The sequence below is a fragment of the Aulonocara sp. 'chitande type north' Nkhata Bay genome, linkage group LG13 (genome assembly GCF_057382095.1).
Source record: "Aulonocara sp. 'chitande type north' Nkhata Bay isolate Kocher_YH1m ecotype deep benthic linkage group LG13, A_spYH_male_GT1.1, whole genome shotgun sequence".
In the NCBI taxonomy this organism is placed as follows: domain Eukaryota; kingdom Metazoa; phylum Chordata; class Actinopteri; order Cichliformes; family Cichlidae; genus Aulonocara; species Aulonocara sp. 'chitande type north' Nkhata Bay.
In genome coordinates, this window is record NC_141356.1 from 28,702,987 (window position 1) to 28,724,935 (window position 21,949).

At 40.0% G+C, this 21,949-nt stretch overlaps 3 protein-coding genes across 7 annotated transcripts in view; 2 read left to right on the forward strand and 1 right to left on the reverse strand.

The window, feature by feature from the left end:
* The window catches only part of dst (dystonin), a 104,687-nt gene extending 97,653 nt beyond the window's left edge, over positions 1–7,034 (reverse strand). For both annotated transcript variants that reach the window (XM_086259738.1, XM_086259737.1), the window contains exons 1-4: positions 6,668–7,034; positions 6,315–6,346; positions 4,972–5,160; positions 859–1,072 (exon numbers count right to left, since the gene is read on the reverse strand). In XM_086259738.1, the coding sequence (XP_086115864.1) occupies positions 859–1,072; positions 4,972–5,160; positions 6,315–6,346; positions 6,668–6,851 (619 nt within the window). In that variant the 5' untranslated portion in view covers positions 6,852–7,034. The remainder of the gene's footprint in view (positions 1–858; positions 1,073–4,971; positions 5,161–6,314; positions 6,347–6,667) is intronic.
* A 2,567-nt stretch (positions 7,035–9,601) lies between these two features.
* znf451 (zinc finger protein 451) lies at positions 9,602–17,949 on the forward strand. 4 transcript variants are annotated; one of them, XR_015124466.1, is made up of 14 exons: positions 9,602–9,671; positions 10,723–10,786; positions 11,030–11,113; positions 11,214–11,327; positions 11,849–11,960; positions 12,344–12,491; positions 12,599–12,725; positions 12,813–12,972; positions 13,155–13,293; positions 13,431–14,947; positions 15,017–15,085; positions 16,345–16,410; positions 17,628–17,733; positions 17,812–17,949. XR_015124466.1 is itself a non-coding variant. In XM_086259742.1 (13 exons), the coding sequence occupies exons 2-13, from the start codon at positions 10,727–10,729 to the stop codon at positions 17,666–17,668; spliced, it is 2,637 nt and encodes an 878-aa protein (XP_086115868.1). In that variant the 5' UTR covers positions 10,275–10,500; positions 10,723–10,726; the 3' UTR covers positions 17,669–17,783. The 4 variants fall into 4 exon arrangements, 1 of the variants encoding a protein (XP_086115868.1); XR_015124465.1 differs by lacking the exon at positions 9,602–9,671 and adding an exon at positions 10,275–10,500; XR_015124467.1 differs by lacking the exon at positions 9,602–9,671 and adding an exon at positions 10,275–10,440.
* A 1,102-nt stretch (positions 17,950–19,051) lies between these two features.
* bag2 (BCL2 associated athanogene 2) lies at positions 19,052–21,624 on the forward strand. Its single transcript, XM_086259746.1, has 3 exons — positions 19,052–19,184; positions 19,468–19,577; positions 20,833–21,624. Exons 1-3 carry the CDS (start codon positions 19,063–19,065, stop codon positions 21,225–21,227), a joined length of 627 nt encoding a protein of 208 aa, XP_086115872.1. The 5' UTR covers positions 19,052–19,062; the 3' UTR covers positions 21,228–21,624.
* The last annotated feature ends 325 nt before the right edge of the window (positions 21,625–21,949 follow it).

Here is a 21,949-nt window from a genome sequence, read left to right on the forward strand (position 1 = left end):
AATCTTATCGCGAGTGATTTTCATTAAACCGGAAGGACCTCATCTCAGTAGGATTTTAAAACTGGGCTGAATCATGCTAACTGCTCGTTTTTTTAGAGTGCGCAAAAATAAACGCCTATTCTTGTCAGCCTCTCCAAATAGAGACCGTGTAGCTATCGCGTGTCCGAGCGGTTTTGGCTGATTTGGCCCAAACAAAACGTTTGAAATCGTATATTTATCTTTGTCGCCGACATAAGCTCTACATTAAATCTACGGATACCCAGCTTTCATTGAACGCGTCACGCATGACAATCTGTATCTGAAACGCTATTTCTCGTATTTTACGGCGTTAATTAGAGTCAAAGTATCATTATAAAATGCTTACGTGCTATAAAACAAGTTTTCCGATCAACTTATCAAGTGTGAAGAAACTGCCAGCCCATGGCAGGGGGATAAAAAGCTTTAATTACCCACTTCGGCGCCAATAAACGTGTACTGTGACTGTGCATATCAGCAAATACATTTTAAAAAATTATTATTATTATAATAAATTTTTACTTTTTGGTTAATAACAAGGGACAAATGTTAAAACTACACTAGACAATCAAAATTTTGTTGGTTGGGTTTAAAGCATCAGTCTAAAAGCAGAAAACAGGTAGACCAAAATACCATCACATGTGCCACAGATCCACGTCACTACAGACAAGCTTGTCCCCAAATAAACCTGAGCTCACGAGAAAATAATAAACTTAAGGAGGTCTGTCATTTTTTTTCCTCTAAATACATCATATGTGGGGATTGTAACATATCCCAAGACGGTTTTTGTCCTTACTGCACATTGCTATCTAATAACTCCATATTAAGGAGACTCCCCCTCACCTGCGATCCTGAGCACAGCTCTCTCCGCCGGATCCAGCACGGATCCTCCCTGGATTTTCCTCTTGGACCGCTCATGTCTCGGCAGGTTCCAGGGTAAAGTGTCTCCGGGTGCGGGAGACGCCGATCCAGATTTAAGACTGTACTCATCCTCGTCCGAAAAATCCGCCGAGGAAGACATGGAGCAGTGTAGGGAAGGATTGCCCGAACTGGAGCTCTGTGAGACAAAAGAAAAATGGGGATAAGGGTGGAAAGAACAATGCTTGTCTTTAAATGTATGAGAAACACAGCTAAGCAATTAAAACGTTCACAACCCATCCCCTCCCCGCCTCACCATCGCGGGTCAAGGTGCATAAATATGGGCACGTTAGGTGTGAGGACGCACACTTGATCCACCAACTCCAAATGACCCGTAACAATAAGCGAACGAGGCAAATGAAAGCGATGCGAAATCAATAGTATCTGGCTCCCCCGCCAGGTCAATGACAACACTTACCACTGTATACATGGAGACCTGTCAGCTGGAAGAAAGGCAAAAAAAAAAAAGAGAGAAAAGAATCCTTATGCGTGTTATTGGCTTTCAGACTTCATAGACATTTTTCACAAGGTGCCACGCCCTTTGAGTGATGCTCCGGCCACGCGTTCGTTCCTTGTCGGAGCATTAAAGATGTGAGGTGATGTCAGATCTCCAGAGGGCTGGAGGGATGATACGCTGTGTGTTGTCGAGGCAAAGCTGGACCGTGATGGGAGAGCAGAATGCATGTCTGCGCGTCATACCCGGTAGCCAACAACAGCAGCTCCAGGAGCAGCGACGGCGGTGTTAGAGCGCCATCCTTGTACAAATCTGATGTGTTGCTACAAATAGCGACCTTAAACGCGGGGTTAATATGAAGACGGGGGGTAATTCCACTGATTACCATGGCGAGGACTCCACAACAGACCCCCCTGGGTCACTGCTCTGACTTTGCACACAGTTACACAATTACGTGCGGATGGACACTGAAGTGTTAAACAGAGTAAACCACTGTGCTAGTCAGAGTCCAGCGGTTGCACAACACGACACACTTGGTTTAAATATTAAATCAGAAATATATATTTTAGAACAAAACCAAATTAACTGACATTTAGTTCCAGGATTGACCAATTAGTTCAGTTCTCACACATTCTCCTTTTGTAACACAAGTCACAACAAAAACGCTCAAAGGCAGGACTGGTAAATGGATTACCTTCTTTTGCAATTCCTTGCTGCACCCTAACACACCTGAGGTTGGGCAAGAGAACAAATACAGGCAAGCACAGCCCAGTGGATAGGGTGGGGCAAAGTTATAGCAACTTCAACCACTTAAGTGACAAAAGTGCAGTTTAATGACACTTGAAACAGATAATCTGTGCACAGGAAAGGAAGAGGTCTGCCTTCCTCTTAGTCCTGTGTTATTAAAAGGTAAACCTAGAGCTTCTGCACAGATTGTGAAAGTGGAGGATATTATTTCTTTGGAGTGACAGAAAGTGATTTGTGGCTTAAAATAGCCACTGCTTTCATGGCTGTCTGCAGAGCTGATAAAAGCAACATGCTGTTAATATTAGCAGCCTTTTTTTTTTTAATTGTCGCATCACTTTTCATCAGGATGAGATCAGTCCTAAAAAGTGCAGCTTAGTGTTGCAGTTTTTATCAGCTCTCTTCATAATTCCTACTCATAAAATGCAAAACAACTGCACGATTCGAGGAAAGTTAGTACTAACTTACTACTGGAATAAAAGCATGTTCTCAGAAGTCCGTTTGCACTTAGTTTCATTTAAAGAAAATTACAGGCATAAGACTAGCTGAAATATTAGATCCACTCTCACATCACTTGGGGAAGTAGATGATTCTTTATTACTTTTTAAAACCTCATAATCTTTGCCCAAGAGCTGTTACTGGCGCTAAAAATAATATGAGCATGATCATCACGAAGGTTACTCTTTACTGGTGAAGACTTCTTTTGGTTACTGTAAAAGAAACCAAATTTTTCCACTCACGACCTGGTTTGAATCAACACTGGGCTGAAATTGCTTGTTTAAGCTGTATTCTGCTGCTGGTCAGTGTCATTTATATAGATTACATGTTTATCAAAAAAAAACATACACAAAGAACATTTGGTTTTATCACAACAAGCGAACCATGGTGGATTATTCATTTTAAACACACTGTTGTGAGCTAGGCATGTAAACACATTATAAATGATGTATTGTGGCCTGAATTAGGCCCGTGCTCACTGATCTTGTTGTTTTCATAATTGCATTCATCTCTTAATTGTTATTCTCATTGTAATTCAAGTAATTTGCAAACCTCCTTTTCTTGCTGTGTTGTTAAACTAACAAGATTGTGTCATGGCATCATTTATCTTTTTCTTAATCCTTGGTTAAACATTTCACCTGCATAACAAATGTATAAATAAAACGTCACATAAAATGTTAACTGGTGGCAGCAAAACATCTGGTTCAGAAGCCAAATGACTACATCTCATAGATAAGTCTTTCCTCATAGTTGGCTCCAGTCAAGTTGTTATTCATCTTGTCTGCTGACCAGTTAAATAGTAAAAAGCACAAAAGTGTTTCTGTTATCTACAGTATTGCAACACAACAAACAACTATTGGTGGAGTCTGCACCAGTGATGGGTGTGAGGAGATCAATATCATCCTTTGGACAGTTTGTCAGTCTAAATTTATACACTCATACTAAACAACACCAATGTAAAGCAGTAGGGGTATGCTGTATGCTGGTTAGTGTATTTAACATTCTCAATGCAGTCACATTTGAATCAGACACATTCAAAAACACCCACAGATGAGATGATTTTGTGAAATCAGAATTTCTGTCTCAGGAATTCAAATATATATTCCCAGATTGGAGGAGCAATACATAAAGAAAGGGCATCAAACCAAAGGACTTTAATGTGGTTGCACCTTTTGTTTCTGTAAGTCACCTTCTTTAAGGGGAGGTCCCCTCCTTCTTCTGCTTTGTGCTCCTGTAATCATACGTTATCCCCCCACCCACTCAGTCTTTGGGTCAAATGTTGTCCCTGTCTTTCCTTACTGTAAATTTTTACCAGCACAATCTGAAAGTGACAAAAGTATTGAAGGACAACAGGCCCAGTCGTGTTCTCAAGCAGTGCAGCTCACAGACAAGATAACACAAAGAAGGTGGAGATGTGGAAAAGGTGAAGATCTAAAACTGCGGTGAGTTAAAGGGCACAGGGAGCGTACCATATTATGCTTCCAAAGGCACGCACTAGCGTGCAGGCTAGGATGACTAATTCAAATTATTTAAGGAGTCATAAAATCTAATAAAACGGGTGATTCACTTGTGAACTTCAAGCTGCAGCAAAACCAGAGTTTATTACTATAATTATTGTTATAATTAAGTGAAATATGTTTGGATTGTTGAGTCCACTGAACCTTTTTAATGATGCAGCTCCTTTAAAACACCGCGGCATGGGGCATATCCATAGAATACTTTATTTCTGTTGAGTTCATGTACTTTTTAATTTCTGGGGAAAAATATTTAAAGCAAAGATTACAGGATCTGTTGGTAAATATCTTTTTTAAATTTTTAAATGTAAATGCTGCTGTTGATTATTTGCACTACTGTCCATGTACAGCTCAAAGGCTACTTTATTTTTTTTAATTTAATGTATATCTTGCACCACTGACACTATTCTACATAGTGGCAGTAGTTCCTTAGAGTGTCCTTTATCTTTTCTTAATTCTTCTTTATAGTAAGACTAGGGAGAGACAGTATTTCAATTCTTCACTATGTCCTGTACAGGTAGCGGATTGGCAGTAAAAAAAAAAAAATCTTTAAATGTTTGGTCTTGATTATGATGATTAGAAACTGAACAAGACACCCTGCAGTACCAGCACAGCAACGTTTCATTTCTTGGGAAGAAACCCATCATTCAACAGCACACCCAAGTGTCAGGTTCCTTAAATAAGCATCTCCCCTTTGCCCTAGAGCAAGTTAGCACTCCTTTCCCAGAATCAAATGTACATTGTGATGTTCCTGTTGAGGGGAGCAAGCAAATCCAGCGTATTGTTTTATCATTACTCTTAATGGTAACAGTGAAGTGGGGTACCTACAGGTTTACGTGTAGGGGTGACTTGTACAGACTGGTAAAATTCTGGCAGGACTCTCTTCTTCACTTTGCGTTTTCTTAGAGACGATGATGAATCGGGTTCACTTTCAGGAACCTCGACCAGATTGGGCTTTTCCTCTGTCACTCGAGCATGTATGCTCCTTCTCGGGCGATGTGGACTGTGCCTGAAGCCCTGGGGAACATGAACATGTCAAGCTGGTAACAGATTATGCATTAAGCATACCTTAGCATAAGAAGTTAAAAGCTGTGTTAGATTATGAAGAATTACAGCGTTTGCAGTTCAGGTTTAAAGTAGAGGTGGGATGCTGTTACTTTATAGGCTGATCACACAGAAACTTCAGTCACTCTGAAGAGAAAATGTGCTTTTTGAAATTACATTTATCTCAAGTTTTCTTAAAGATTGAGGACACTGTTTTACAACATTAAGGCTCTAAAACTGCCCTGCATTTGATGTCCTTGAACATGATACTGAATCCCTACCAGCTAAAGTACTGAGTCAGTAGGGATTCTGTATCATGTGGTTCAATAACATGACCTACAAATGAAGGCAAGCTTTTGGTTTTGCAAATATAAAAACAAGAGAACTGCATTCTATTCTATAGCAGTGTGGTTGGCCATAACACTGGTCTGCCAATGTTGCACTTGAAATAAAGAATAGCTTTACTAAAACCTTACACTGTCATTAGTTTCCAACAACTCCATAGTTGCAATTGTAATTAAAAAGAGGCTATCTCTTTCATAGGCCAAGTCAGGAAGATTAAAACCGGCTACTAAAACAGCTTTATCCATAACATAATGTTAATTTTTAGTTTAGCATAGCTGTTGTAGCGCTTATTTTTATTCGTAATCATTCTCTTCCAGGCTAAAAGCTTAGTACTTACATGGCTATTTTCTTAAACCATTTCTACTTTTATTTTGAAAGCAAAAAAGCTTAAAACGGAAACGGATCGACAGAAAATGGTCTTCGTGTTTTCAGTCGTCAGCACCAAATGACATTTAACATAATGATATTGTGGATCGTTTTTTTTAAAAAAAAGCGGTTTCTGTGGACTCAGAGTTAGCTCTAACCCATGTGTTTCTGGGGAAAAACAGTAGTGAAACTGCAATATCACCCACATCATTTATTGATAACACATGCGCACTGCGCACAGCATAGACCCTAAAATAGCCATGCAGCCCTCGATAAAAGTCTAAAAGAAACGCTCTTTAAGGTGAAGCGTTGGTTAAATCACAGCTTAAAGCTTAAATGTAGTCTCACTTTAACACAAGTGATCATTCCTCCTGGCTATTAGGTGACAAAGCCATTATGTAAAAAGTTCATCCTACCTCTGATCGAAAATGATGCGTTCGCAGGCCAACTATAAGACAGATAACAGATGTTACAAAAAAGATGTTAGGATGTAAAACATTGCAATGACTGCAGCTCGGCTAAGAGATATGCATTTGGTCAGAAGTAATAACAAGTTTAAGATGCTTCAGGTTACTTTACGCACAGCATCACCTCTGAGTCTCACAGCCCGAACAGGCGTTAACAGTGATGACTCTGCTTTTATATACAAAAGATAAACATAATCAGACTATGAACGATTACACGTATCTCTAATGTCTGTAGGCTACATGAATATATGTACCCTGAGCTGTCAGGAGGAGAAGATGCGGCTGGCCTGTACGCTACTCACCGCGGTTCTTGGGGCGTCCAGAGAGCACAGATTTTATTGGATGCTTTCCATTACGAAGCCTGCGATGCCAGCAGCAGAAAAACAAAATTGTCGCAATAGTCCCCAGCAAAAGCAACAACAACAGCAGCACACATTGAATACTGTACGGCCTTAGTAGGACCAAAAACGCCGCAGCGATCATCATAAGACGAGATATAGGGCAGATCTGGCAGCCTCAGACAGCCGGCTCCTCCGCTGCCGTTATGTCGCTGATAACTCGGCAAGAGAATAAAGACACTCACTGACATACGTGAAGCATCGCACAGTAAACCGTGGAGAGCGCACAGGTCCAGAAAGGACAGCCCAGACTATTGATATCATTATTGTGGGGTACAATGCATGACTCAGCAGAGACGCCACTTTAAATTATTTATTTATTTTTTAACAGGGGCAGGGAGAGTCAGCAGATTCATCCCAGCATCACTCTGCTGCAGAGGGGGCTGCCCACACGAATAACGCTGCAATAGTAAATAACACTAATCCGTGTAGACCCGTGGATGTACTGCACTAGTAGGGTGGATATATATTTCTTTAATATTTTTAAATGTGATCTAGAGTGTCATCGCCACTGTATACACATACAGCATGTTTTTGGCCGGAAATGAAATATCGTTTGTATTTTGTAGAGCAGGTCTACCCAGTATGGTTTTAAAATGTATGATAGGTGCTGAGATGAGGCAGGTCCTATGCACAGATACTTTGAGGATTAGAGCGAGCAGAAACTCTGATCATAAGCCAACACGGGTTATGTAATTTTGGGGTGAGATGACATCATCTCTCCTTCTGCTAAATGAAAGACTCAGACAAGCAAAGTGTGGCAGGAGAAAAACACGTGTTTATACAACACCGCACATTGTGGGCGTAGGTATGTAAATTACGACTATTCTATTTAAATTCTTAGACTAGTAAATAAATAGTTTTCCACCTACGTATAACAACATATGTATAGTTGTATGTGTCACTCATACATTTACCAACTTACAAATATAATCATCCCAATAGTTAGACATAAAAATCGACATTTTATTTTTCAAATAAAAGAATCAGTTCTCATTATCCATCAGGTCATCTTTGATGTTTAAGAGTACAGCTTTCAGTATTATTGAATTAAACTGTGTTACAAAATGTCAGCTTTATAAGTTATTGTAAAAGCTGTGTACTTACAAACTGCAACTGATGCCCTAGATTGCACAAGGCTATACTAAAATGTCTGAAGGTGTTATCATTTGTCATAAAAAAGCAACAACAACAACAAAACACAACCTACAGACCTTCTTTCACCTTGTTTGAATCCTGGTTATGTCTGTGTGCTTGGCTTTAACTTTCTAACTACATGGCCTGCTATAAATATCACTGCATATTGCCATAAATGCAGTGATATCATATTGCCTGTGTCAAATATGTAACATATGAGTTTTAATAAATAGAAGAGAACAGAACAGAATGAAACCCATATCCAAAAAAGTAAGATGCTGTATAAAATGTAGATAAAAACAGATTGTAACTGAATTTTTTAGTCACAATAGAACATTATAAAAAATCTAATCTTTCAACTAAGACATTTTACTATTTCATGGAAAAAAAAAACATTATTATTATTGATGTCATCAGCACATCTAGAAACAGTCAGGATTTGGGCAACTAAAGCCTGGAGGTGGTGCCAAAAAGAAACAGCTGGAGTAGCATGTTGCAAGGGACTAGGCTCAGTGCCAACAGGTCAAAACAGAGTGTTTCAGAAGTAAAGATGGCTATAGGTTCACCAGTCGGCAAAAAACGAGGTTAAAAAATGTGGAACAGTTTCAGAATGACGTTCCTCAGTGTAGAATTGTGAAGACCTTGAATATTTCATTGTCTACAGTGCATAACATCATCAACAGAAAATCAAAATTGGGTGCCTGCGATATTTGAGCCCTCAAACAGCGCTGCATTACGAACCTGATGATCCTGCTATGGAAATCACTGCATATGCTTTGAACAGAGTTCACAGTACCATCCACAAATGCAAGTTAAAGCTTAGGCATGCAAACAAGAAAACCTTATGTGAACATGATCCAGAAATGCTGCTGTCTGATCTGGGACAAAGCTCCCTTAAAATTGACTCTTTTAAAGTACAAAACTGTTCTGTGGTTGCACATCTGGAAGGCCACAATCAATGTTGTAAGGTGTGCATATTTCAACAAGGTGACACTAAACTCTATACTTTCACCAACTGACAACATTTGACACATCACAAAATAACATAAAACAAAGAAGACCCAGGAATGTGGAGCAACTACAGTCCTATATAAGAAAAGAATTGGAAAAGATTCCTCTCCCAAAAGTCCAACAATTGGACTCATTAGAGAACCTAAACGTTTACAGACTCCTTTTAAAAGAAGAGGGCATGCTACACAGCAGTAAACATGGCCCTATCCCCCACCCTTTTGAGATGTGTTATACTTTTTTTATTGTGAATAAAATATTTGTTTATGAGATTTGCAAATCAATGCATGATGAAACTGGAATTACAGAATAGAGTAGATGTGTATTCTGCATTCAACAACGTGGTAGAGAAGGGCGCAGATGAGCACCATGTAATGCTGCTATTTACATATGTGTTTGGTGTTTATGTATATGAAGGTGTACAATTCATCTCTCCACTAAACGATGTTAAATATGATACATAAATATGAATCTAGGTAAAGTTGGCGCCTCTGGCGGGGATAACTAGAATATTAAAATAGTTGTAGTTGGTAACATCATCGCGCTTCGACCCGGATTAGATAAGAGCGCAGAGGCGGACTTTGTTCTCTCGTGTATTTTGTAGCAAGCCCAAGCTCCGTCCACGCGGCGCACACTCTGCGAACAAAAAAACCGCACCCGCGTCCGCATGACGTCATGACGTCCGGACTAGCTGCGTTTACGTTTATTTGGGATGTTGTAGCAGTGAGCTACCAATCTGACAGAGTGAGCAACACAGGCACAGGTAATGCGATGCTTATCTTAATTTAAACCATGAGTCTCAGTTATGCCGCATTTGATCGGTTTTACCGGACGTTAGCCCCTCGTCGGCATCCATTTATTTTTTTTAGAGAAGGTCGTGTAGCACCTTGTGGGAATGGGGGTTTTAGTTTCAGAAACACTTCCAGTAATACCCTACGAAGCGGACATTAGTTAAGCGGTGTGAAAACGCCAAAACTGCAAACACTCGTTTACAGTTTTTAATTTTTTAAAAATCTAACATTACACAACATAATATTATCTTGCATATCTCACACAGTGAGTGTTTGGGACCCATGAGTTATTTCTTTCAGAGTGGAGATATCACTGCTAATAATAGTCTTCACCAGAGTATGGTTGGTAGAACAATCCCCCAGCAGAAGATGAGTGAATTCTCGGTGACATGTAGGGCTTTTTAACTTCGATCATTTCAATGTGTGTAAAAATCGCTTTGATTTACATACTATGATCATCGAACTTCATGCAGCCCGTGAACGCACCACCATAGTGTAGTGGCGCGTAACTTCTTCTTCGTTCCACTTTTGAAGTGCTGTTTAGAAGCTCGCAGCTCACTCCTGCCGCCGCTGGTTAACAGGTATACTGCAACAACACTGATTTAATAAGTCGTTGAATAGTTGCTGTAGAGCAGCTCCCACATGAGAGGCAGCACCGAAGAGAAGTACTAAATGAGGTGGCGAAACGAGGAAGAAACTATGCCCCCATGTTGAATTTCTACACGGGTGACCCTCGTTAAAGCAAGTCGTATTTTCCTACTTTTAAAAGGCTTGACAACGACAAGAAGTTTTCAAAAAAAGGTGCATGCTAATATTCGTTTGCTCAACGTCTCGCATATTTGCTACGAGACCTAAGCTATCCAGCTGCTACTGTTTCCTTTGCCTAACTGTCTGTGTTGTTCAGGCTTAGCTTAAACGTAACTGTTAAGCTAATTGTTACTGTGTTGTCCGAAGAACTGTCGCTTAGCTTTATAAGCACGTACTCCAGCTTGAAAACGTGTGTTATCTTCCCGTTACCTTTAGGAACATGTCCTCCACAGTTGACGCAGATGAAGATGAGGTGGAAAAAGAAGTCGAGTTTGTATCAGTAAGTCATATGCACTCTGGCTCTATTAAATAAATATTAGTTGAAAATGATAACATTTTGGTTTTCAAACTAGTGGCATTGTTCACTGTCACGTCAATGAAGCCTAATAAACAGACGGCTATTTTTTCTCTCAATTCACTGATGTCTCATACTGTCCAGGTCCTTATGATTTGGACTTTAGATGTGTTTTATAAGCCTGAAATAGTGTTGATGTTTTTCTTTCTTTTTCTTTTTTTAATGCAGGAGGGCCCTCTCAGACCAGTATTGGAATGTATTGACCTGTTGAGTGACAGTGAGGATGAGGGATGTTCATCATTGCCCAATACAGTAAGTTTTTTTTAAACAGATCATTTGGTTATTTAATCCTTTTAATTCATATGTTAATATCCTTTTTTTCTTAAAAACACATTATTTCTTTCAATTGTAGCTTGAAGATAAAATCAGCCGACATAAAGCACGTGTTACATCTACCCTGGACAGACTGGCACACCAAGTGGCTGTACAGAAAAAGGAACGAGCAGATAAATGCAGAGCATTCAAGGTAAGGTTGTTGACAAATAAACTGAGCCACTGTCATTTGTTGTTTGTTGGACTTTCATTAATCATTTAGCCTGTCAGAAAATTGATTCTGTTTTCACTGTTTCCATTCAGATCTGTACCTTTTTTTTATGCACAGCAGGAAAGAAAAGATGCATTGCCTTATGCTTTATGTGAACTGTTGTAAAATAAATTTTACTATGAATTTTAAATTGCTAACACATACATGTGCTCATTAACATATTCACAAAGAACATGAAATTTAAACTCAACTTTAGATCCTCACCAAGATTTTACTGGGTTAGTGTATGGGTAGATTAAGCCCAACTTTATGAGCAGCAGTGCCCCCCTGTGGGCACAAAAAATGGGGAAGGTAGTCTATTCATAACATGCAACATTACTTGGAGAACCAACATTAAACAGTCAGCTGGTTTTCACTGATGTGTTGTTTTGTTTGTTTGTTTTGTTTTGTGTTTTCTATGTGAGGCAAATATCTTACGTGTTACGTCTTTGTCCCTTTTTCAGGAGAAGCAGATCCTACAAAAAGCTCATGGACAACAGGAGCTGGCTGTTAGCGCTGTAAATGGGATTAATCAGGAAGCCAAACGTTGTGTAGACATGTGGTTAAAGATGCCAGGTAATTATTGATCGGAATTAGAAATCTGTTGTAGTTGTTTTACTCAAATAAGTAGAACGACTTTTAAAACATTTTCCTGTTACGTAGTTGCTGTTTGTTTCTGTCTTTTTGGTTTGTTTTTTACATTTCTATCAGTATGCTAATTGCCTCTGCCAAGGAGGTCATGTTTTTGGTAGTGTTTGCATGTGTACATGTTATTCTGTCTATCTGTAAACACAATGGCTTGAAATGTTTTGAATGAATTCTAAACAAACCTTCTAGTGGTGTAGAGTAGCTTGCATCCACCGGGGTCAAATCAATGATTTATTGGTGCAATTTTCTGTTATAGTTGTCAGTGGAGTGGCTTGTGGGACTTAACATACTGCAATATTGTGTTTATCTAGGTCTTAAACCTGGAGCGATCAGTGCTGGTTCCGAGGGAAGACAAAGAGCTTCTTTCCACAGAACTATCTCAACTAGGCATACTTGTCCAGTAATTAACTGTGGTCGAGTTTATGATAATGCTTCCCTCCTTGATGGACACTTGAAAAGGTAATAATTCTTCATTCGTGAGTGTGTTGGTACAGCGGCTTAACTGTTTTCCTCACAAAAAATGGTTGTCTCTTGCACATGTATTGAGTAAAAGCTCTTGTATGCAGGTTTGATCACTCCCCATGTGACCCGACTATCAATCTTAAAGGAAGTCCATCAGAGTTTTTTGCCTGTGTTGCATGTGGAAAGAATTTTCAGGCCAAAGAATCCTGGAGGAACCACGTTAAGTCGAAGGTCTGTGCACTTTTCTGACTGTGCAATTAGAAGTTGCAGCCTGAATCCCTGCATGGTGTAATAATTCTGAACTGTTTTGGTTACTAGGTGTCCTCGTCTAATGCCGATGGTCATAGCATCAACCAGATGTATCAGCGAATTGTGTGTTTTGCATGTCCTGCCTGCTACAACCTCTTCAACCTCAGAGACGAGTGTCTCCAGCACATGTCAGCCGAAAGCCACTTCAAAGACTCACTCGCCTTAAGAGGTAATTTTTTTCTTTTTTTTTCTTTTTTTCCTCTAATAAATAAAATCATTACTTAAAAACAGCATTTTATATTTACTCAGGTTACCTTTGTTTGTGTGGTTCTAGAAGATCTTAGATACTGGAAAGTAGCTAAATGAGCCAATTTGCATTTTATTTTACATTTGATTTTAAAAAACCCACAGGAAGTCCGCTGCCAGTCCCTGTCCCTCAACATGTCAAGAATCGTCTCATCGCCTTGTGCAAAGATGTAGCGTTCAGTGTCCGCTGCTCTTTGTGTCATAACGTACTGATCTCCCATCAAGCAGCTCAAGCTCACTTTAAGTATGTTTTGTTTTTGTTTTGTTTTTTTACAACATTTGAATGTAGTGAAACCTCTTTATATATATTTCACTGATTGTATTCAGATCCTTTATGAAACTCATTTTTATGGCCCTTGTCCCTCATTTTCCTCTTTTTAGTGTGTACTGCAGACAGGGCTGTGCTGTGGCCAAAGCTGAAAAGACGATAGTGCAGGTCATGAATCAGCTGCAAGTGCGAGGACAGTGTTCTGTCTGCTGTGAAATCTTCCTCAGCCAAGCTGAAATTGAGAGACACAGGGAGTCGATGCAGCATGAAGTTGAACTCAACCAAACAATGGCAAAAGCACTTCTTCAGCACTGCAGGTTTAGTGAAATTCAACACTTGAAGAGAGCTAGAGACTCAACAGACACAGAGGAGACCACTGGCCTTGCAACACCTCTCAAAAGAAACAGGAAGAGCGACGACCATGACAGATTTCCAGCTAAACAGCAGAGCTTGGGGACAAGTGTGACTGTTACCAGTAGCGGGAGCGTAACAGCTTGGTGTTGCGAGTGCGGTCTTCAGTTCTCAGACGAGGCTGGAGCCAGTAAGCACCTTCTGGCTGTGAACCAAATTTTCCATCAGTGTGGCGTGTGTGGCAAACATATGGGGGAGTCTTCCATTGCACGTCTGCATATGAGTCGCTTTCACGGGGGCGCTCATCTCTCAAACTTCCTCTTCTACTGCCGCAAGTGCAAAGTGGAAATGCCTCGGTACGAAGACATCCTGTCACACGTGTCCGGAGCTCACAGCGGACACACGTATTTCAGTGAACAAGAAGTGCCTGAGCAGCTTCCCATAATCGTTGATGTCAAGCCATCCACTAGCAGTGACGTCACATTTCAGTCCTCGTCTGTGGCCAAAGTCCAGCTGAGCACAGAGGTGTCTTCATCAAAAGTAGAGCAGTCTTGGATGTGCAGGATGTGCGAGGATGTCTTTGACTCGGAGGCTGCCGTCCGTAAACACTGCAGCGATGTTAGTAGTCACAGCTTTCAGAGATTCGTCTGCGGACACTGTCCACAGAAGTTCTTCAAAGAGTCCACCGTACGGAGACACTGTATGAATGAGCATGATGGGCTTGTAAAAACTTCCTATTTCTGCGGCCTCTGCGACAGCATGGAGTTTGGATCTGAGGAGGAGTTTTTTGAGCACTACAAGAATCTTCACAGTAAGGACTACTACTGCATGGATGAGGTTGAAGTTGTTCAGCCAGATGCCGCTGATGCTGCCGCTGCCGCTGAGAGGACCAGTCAGTTTACATGCCCGTGCATGGGTTCGGAAAAAAGTAAAGAGGACATGAAAGCCACTTACACACAATGCATGAGGAATCTGGCTGCGGAAGAAAAATGCCAGTACATCTGTGTGCCTTGCGATGTATCTGTTCCATCCTATGCACAGATCAAGACTCATGTCCACACAAAACACACAGCCTTGAACCTGGACAGGAGCTTTGACATCAGATGCAAAGACTGCCAAGAGAGTTTTATGGATGTACCGAGTTTCCATAAACACTACCACTTGCAACATTGTACACTGGATCCCTGCATGAGTTCCAGGACCTGCAGGAAAAGCTCAAAAGCCGAACCCACCACTCCAATAATACCTAATGCTGCGGAGATCAAACCAGACAGCAATGGTAAATCTGTTAAAATGATTCACATTTAATGTCTTGTTTTTGGATGTTAATTTGTATTCATGTTCGCAGAGATTGACGACGAAACGCTGACATTTTTGAACATTGATCACACCAATGACGAGAGTGAAGTGCAGGAAGGTAGGCAGTAAACTATACATATATATCACTGATATACAGATGAGGCCAGAATTATTAGTCCCCCTATGAATTTTTATTTTTATTTTTTTTAAAAAGTGCTGTTAAACAGAGGAAAGAATTTTAATCACAGCTTTTCAAAAAATCTTAGATTTTTATTGGTTACATTATTTTTATTTTGCACACAGGAACCAAATTATTTACACAAACTACCAGATAAGTCATCCTGATGCTAATAGGTGGTGTATCCTTTTTGCTGGATAACAGCCTGCAATAGTTTTTTGTAGTTTTCAACAAGTCTCACACACATCGCCTGAGCAATCCCTGTCCATTCCTCTTTGCCGAGTCTCTCAAATGCGTTCAGATTTGATGGGCTCCTGGCATAGTCCTTGGTCTTCTGTTTACCCCACATCAAGTCAGGTCTTTGAGCAGTCCAGCCAGTAATGCTGACTTTGGTCTTCTGGAGGTAGTTCTTCACCAGGAGTGACTTATTGTTTATGTTGTCATGTTGAAAGACAAAGTGACTGCTCAGACCCAATTTTCCTGGTTTTCTTTAAAAATTTTCTCATATCTTTTTTTCCTTCAGGATTTCTTTGACTTTGACAAAGGTGTTTTTCACATGATAACTCAAACTCTTTTTGAGGTTCTTATGCTTTCTTTAAATTGGAAGATGAACCCACAGCTTTAATGATTTTAAAAGCTTTGAGCATTACAAAAATAAAGCACATCATTGCACAGTGGTGGTTTTTGCTATAGCTAAATAAAAAGGCCAGTTTTCTCAGGGAGCAAATATTATTGACCCTGGTAAAAAAAAAAAAATTCTGAAACAATTCTGTTATTGTGTGCAAATAGAAATAATTTATGCTTCCTAAAGAAAACTAGTGTGTTTAGTAATCCTATATTGAAAATCCTTAGCTCTATTAAAAAAGTACTAGAGCAAGTTTGAAATGGACAAAATTTTTTAATTTAATTTATTTTATTTTAATAGGGGACTAATAATTTTGTTGTCACCTGTAACTAGAAAGAAAAGACTGGATACTAAATAAACGCTACTTCTTTTTTTCTCTCTTTTCGTCATGAGACCCTAACGGCTGTCTGTTTAAAGAGAATTCTTGCTTTAGCTCAACTGCTAATAATTATTTGCATAATTAATCCTATGAATGTCCTCTCAAACAAAAACACACTGATTTACTTGTCTTAAAGTATCCTCATTAATCTTGATTTTTAACAGCTTGGATAAACGACTCTGTATTCTGTTACAGTTGAATCGGATGATGAAATGAAACGCGCGCTGTCTTTGAGCGCAGAAGAAGGACAAGAGTCAGCAGGTATGTGTGTGCAGGGCTGAGGATATAGTCTCTTTCTCTTTTGAACAGTTTGTAAGTCAGTACAATACGACATATTGTATTTTTTTGTTATTGTATTCAGATAAACATCCAGTAAGTTACACAGTCGGTGATTGTTAACATTGCCCTGCACATTAAGGAATGAAAATGTCAATGGATAACATGCAGGCTTAAAAAATATTTGAACAGTTGGTTCAGTGAGGTTTATTCCCAGCCTTCTGGGAGAGTTTTTTTGTTCTTTTATTAGATAGGAACAGACAGGAAATATGGGAGATGCAGTGTGATGTGCACTCGCAGTCTGGCTGGCCAGGAATCGAACCGTGACTCACTGCTTGGAGGAATTTGAACACATTTAACAAACATCGAGATAAAGAATGTGTTTGATCAAAAGGATGAAAGAGAAACTCGACTGTAGTTTTGTGTACTAAAATGATGTCAGGCTTACATTTGAGAAAGCAGGAACCTGCTGCTTAAATCGGAAAGTAATGTGATGAATTACATCTGTGTAAACAGGTTCTTCAGAAATTCATAAATTCCCTTCCTACTGGGGACAAACAGTAAAAGACTGTGATGTGAGCTCAAGCATAGGATGACACGTTCATCCGACCATCTCAATCTTCAATCCTCCATGGTTATGAAATATTTTCAGAAAGATGAAGAGAGAAGTCAGTCCTCGGAACAAAAGGCACTCAGAAAGGCCACCATCAGATTACAAAAAATGCTTAGAAACGCCACAGAGGAGTGCTTTGAGCAGGATTACAGACACAGCTCATTTCAAAGACAAAGTGTGGGTAGAGGGGAGTGGAAACTATCCAGCTCACAGACTGGGACAGCTAGGCTTAAATTTACAAATAACACGCACAGAAAGTCTGCAGCTTTTGAAGGTGTTATATTCAGACAAGTCCAAATTTAGCATTCATGCTGATCTCTTGAATGGAGTAAGAAACTCCAATCAGTCATGAAGAGGGGGGCGGGGAGTGTGGATGACCTAAAGGCTCTGCTGGCTCAAAGACGAAGGAAACATTTTGGGGATCACTATAAATAGATTTGGAGATATGAAAGAATAGAAATGTTAAAGTTATGACATTGTGGTCAACATAAAATGTTCTCAGTGTTGTTGAAATGATGCAGTTTGTAGTGTTTTCCATATGGCCATGCTGGTATGAATGAAGGTTTTCTCGTGTAATTTGTTTTCACAGAGTTGGAAGAAGCTCTCAAAAGAAGCCTCCTGGAGTTCTGAGAAAGCCAGTAGTGCTTTTGTAACATGCTGTTCATCGAACGTTATACTAGAATGTTTTGTACAAGGTAACGTGTTCAGAATATAATAAAGAATTAAATGTTTGTCCTGTTTCTTACTTTTTCTGCGTTTTTCATTATTTGCAGTAAGTGGACACCAAACTGAACCTTGCAGATTTGCAATTTTGTAAGCTTGATACTTGTGAGGAGCCAGAGTGTTTCGACACGTGTGCTATAGATGGCATCCACCACACTGCAAGATGCCTGAGCTGAACATGTGACCACAGTGCTGTGTCTCCAGTTGCGCTCTGTTTTCCAGTGTATTGTATGTCACAGACTCTTCGCATGGTGTCATGTGAATCCTGATCCTTCTACGCTAGAATGTTAGATTATTTTTCTTAAGGAAAAAGCTTTTGCAATACCCAGAAGTCTGCAATATAAATTCACATAATTGTTGTGCTCCAGAAATGTGTTAATTTGGTGCACACACTTAAGAGTGCACTCGAGTAAAACTCGTATACCCAGCAATTAATGTTCCCAAGGGGCCCACATTACAAACTGGGACTACCGCAGTACCAGTTTCTCATGTGGGCTCTTGGATAAAATTAACAGCTCATCCCTGCATACACTGATCTGGGTAGCCAATTCCTTTTCATGGATTAACACTGAAAATATGAATTCAGAATTATTATATTGTACTCAACTGCAATATATCCGTCAAAGTTTCCATTCCCTTGGCTGTTACAAGCCAGATATCTGATTTTGGGCAAGTTGGCTAAAGAGCAAACGCTTTGAAGATGGTTGACTATGAGGTAAGTCTTGGGTGTTGTGCACTGACACAGTACAAGTTAATTAGCACTGGGCTCCTGGTTGTAGAATTTGGCAGCTCCAGGCTAACTGCAGTGCCAGAGGTGAAGATGCCTTTGTTGGTGAGTAAAAACTCCTCATGTAATGTAAGGAATTTACAATATAGTATAATTTTTTTTAATATATATATTTTATAGTACTTTAGTCATTGACATAAATCACTGTCAGAGTTAAAAGGTTTTGGTGGTGGATTCAGCAAAGTCTATTAACTAGTTTTGTTGAACAAAAAATAGTGACTGTTATCCTATTAATTTAAATCCTAGCTCGTTTTTCTGTGGGCCGGACGGCCGTTTCCGGGGTCCTTCAGGGGGTCCTCGGACCCTCGTTTTGAGAGCATAGTTCTGGGCTCCTCGGGAAGCTTCTATGAGGAGTGAGTGAAGGAAGTCACAGCCCATGTTTGGAAATGTTCTCCCAGGGGCGCTGCAGCAGCAGCCGGTGGAGCTACAGTCAGCTGGACAGCTCGGAGTTGACCGCACACGGGATTTGTTTTTACTACGGAACGGATCAGCCTTGTGACGGGTGTTCATCATCATGGCTCAGGCAAAAATACAGGCGAAGATGAACGAGGCTACCTGTAGCAAGTTCAGCAGGACGCTATCCATGGCAGATCGCTCGGGGCGGCTGCTGGAAAGTTTGGACCAGCTGGAAATGAGGTAGTTAAGTAACGGGCCTTAGCATGAGCCACCTATTCAAGCATTGTCCTTTGTGGGATATATATGACTGCTCACATTTTCTATAACAAGTTATTACAGCGCTTAAAATGTGCCATAAAAGTAGCTTTAATTTCTTAGCGGTTTTCCGAGAACAGTTAATGATCACATGTTTTATAGGTGGGTTGCTTTAGGTTCGTAGCTCACAGCATCATAATCATTACTCTCGCAGTTTAAGGATGCTTTTCAATGGACGGTTATTGTCATGCTTTGTTGTTTCCAACAGGGTGGAGTCTTTACGCGAAGCGGCATCGGCCATGGAGCAGGAAAGGGAATGCATCCTGGAAATGATTCAATCTCTACAGAACAGTCAAGAAATGCGTAACATCTGTGCTGGTGAGGCGGCTTGCTGACTATCACAACTTGAACTCAAAAGTCACGCGCTGGTTGATGTCACTGTGAACATATAGCCTCCTAGTATCATTTTGCTGTGTTTTGAATTCCTGTATTTTCTGCTCTGATGCCACTGCAACATTGTGATCCAATGAAGACACGCTTTGAAAGTTAACTTTGCTGTTGGGTGGAGGTGGGCTCGTGAATGTCTGAGGATTTAAAGAGTTCCACCCAAGTAGTTGTTTACAGCTCATGGATGTCATTTATACATCAAGCTCTATTTTAATGAAGGCACTAAACTAGGCTGAACATGCTCATTGAAAACCACCTGCAGTCTTTATTTGATTACCCGTATTTCTTTTCTTTTTTTTTTGTTTCCAAAGAAAGCGTCCACTTGCAAAGAAATCATTACAGTGTACAGTATTAGGCAGAAGTCTTGAGCCACTCCTTATTTCTTTCTACATTGACAGTAAAGTGGAAATAAGTGCAGTGATGTAGTAAAACATGCACAAATAAATAGAAATACAAAATATATGTGGCAAAACAGAATTTGGGCTACTGCCTTTTGTTCTGTTCTCTGTCAAAACGATCCCACCCTGCTTCAGTAATGTTGTGCTTTGGGCTCTGGGGAGTCCAGTCCATTACAGATAGTGTTCCATTGTGTGTTTCCTCTGTCTGGCTTTTAATCCATTAGCAATGTGTTTGGGATCATTGTCATGCTGAAAAATGAAGCCAATCAGATGCTTTCCAGATGGTACTGCATGGTGGATCAAAATCTGACGGTAGTTTTCTGTGTTCATAATTCATCAATTTTGACAAGATCCCTAACACCGCTGATACTTACTGCTGTGTCTCTTTCCTGACCTCCTCCATACATACTGATGACAGTTTGAGGCAGAAAATTCAAATTCAGCAGACTTGATTTTCTTTCTATTTATCTGCTGTAGATTGTTTTTACACCAGCTGCTTTGTCTCTCAGAGAATTTTTTTAGAAAGGCTTTGCAGATCTGAAGTGTAGATGTGTAAGCCCACCCTGTTGTTTTACACTGCATAAAATAACTGTGTCCCTGGCTTCTGGTAGACTGAGCACAGTCATGAACATGGAAACTTCAGATAATAAAGACAAGGGCAAGGATTTGAATTTAGATAAATCTAGCCAACATGCTACCCCTTACAAAACCTAGTTATCTGTGGTAAATGTATTTTTTCACTTAATGTATTTTATTTTATTTTTTCCCCTGTGTGTCGTGTCTCTTAGGAGAGAGAGAGGAGTTAACTTTAACTGCAGACCGTTTAATGGGCCGGACGCTGTCTGTGGAAATCTCTGTTGGGACAATCAGAAACCCGCAGCAGGAGGAGGCGCTACAAAAAGCCACATCCATCATAGATGAAATAGTGAAAAAGTTGCTGGACGACATGGAGGGGAGCAGGCAGAAGCTGCTGGCCCTGCACGCCGCATGTGTGACTGAAGCACCGGCCATTCCCATCGACCAGAAGTTTCAGGCCATTGTGATCGGTTGCGCTCTGGAGGACCAGAAGAACATAAAGCGGAGGCTGGAGACTCTATTGAGAAATGTTGAAAATGCTGAAAAGAACATCAAGATTATGGATCATCAAAAACTCGAGAACACAAAAGCAAACGGTAGTCAATAAGACTCATCACCAAAGCATTAAATGTGCCTTGAATGTTCGCTTTCAGAAGGCTGCTACTTGTAGCAAGAAAAGTGAGCAACAAATATCCAGTTTTACCAAATCATTGTCATTTTTACATTGATCTACTTAATATTGGTTACTTAATGTTTATACAATGTACGTGTGTGTTCACATATGCACCTAGTGCAGTAAAAGATTCTGAACAGCAATGAATTAAACAACTCTCTTTTTGTTTCATTGCCTCACTTTTAAATTTAGGTAGTTGATTTTGTAAGTGCACACACTACCTCTTTGTGTGAAATCAACACAAGATATATGGATTTTATTTTGTATTTGCACATATGAGTTTTATTTCAGATCACGTGTCAAAAAACGAAATAAACCTGTTGTCTTATGAGTGTCGGGCAGAGACTTCTTTAAATATACAGTGCAGCATGTGGCAAGTGCCTCTGTTTATTCAGAGGCATTATCCTCTACACCACGTGTCCACACACGTGGTGTAGAGGATAATCTATAGGACAAATTTTAAAATCGAGACTTACAACACTTAGTTGTTTTGTGTCAAATAGAAAAACAATGTCAGCAGTGCAAAGGGCATACAATGTTTTAAGTAAGTAAAGGTTGCCTTTGTCTAGGAGCCCTACATATTATCACTTGCTCTTCCCCAGCGGATGGCATTTGAGCAAACTCATCTATTGTTTGGCATTTGGCATAAGGATATG

Bases quoted from the DNA above. Each gene is read 5' to 3' on its own strand.
- bag2 (XM_086259746.1), top strand. From the start codon at position 19,063: ATGGCTCAGGCAAAAATACAGGCGAAGATGAACGAGGCTACCTGTAGC. The intron at 19,185-19,467 runs GTAGTTAAGTAA...TGTTTCCAACAG, and splicing joins TTGGACCAGCTGGAAATGAG to GGTGGAGTCTTTACGCGAAG. The intron at 19,578-20,832 runs GTGAGGCGGCTT...CGTGTCTCTTAG, and splicing joins AATGCGTAACATCTGTGCTG to GAGAGAGAGAGGAGTTAACT.
- znf451 (XM_086259742.1), top strand. From the start codon at position 10,727: ATGTCCTCCACAGTTGACGCAGATGAAGATGAGGTGGAAAAAGAAGTC. The intron at 13,294-13,430 runs GTATGTTTTGTT...TCCTCTTTTTAG, and splicing joins GCAGCTCAAGCTCACTTTAA to TGTGTACTGCAGACAGGGCT. The intron at 15,086-16,344 runs GTAGGCAGTAAA...ATTCTGTTACAG, and splicing joins CGAGAGTGAAGTGCAGGAAG to TTGAATCGGATGATGAAATG.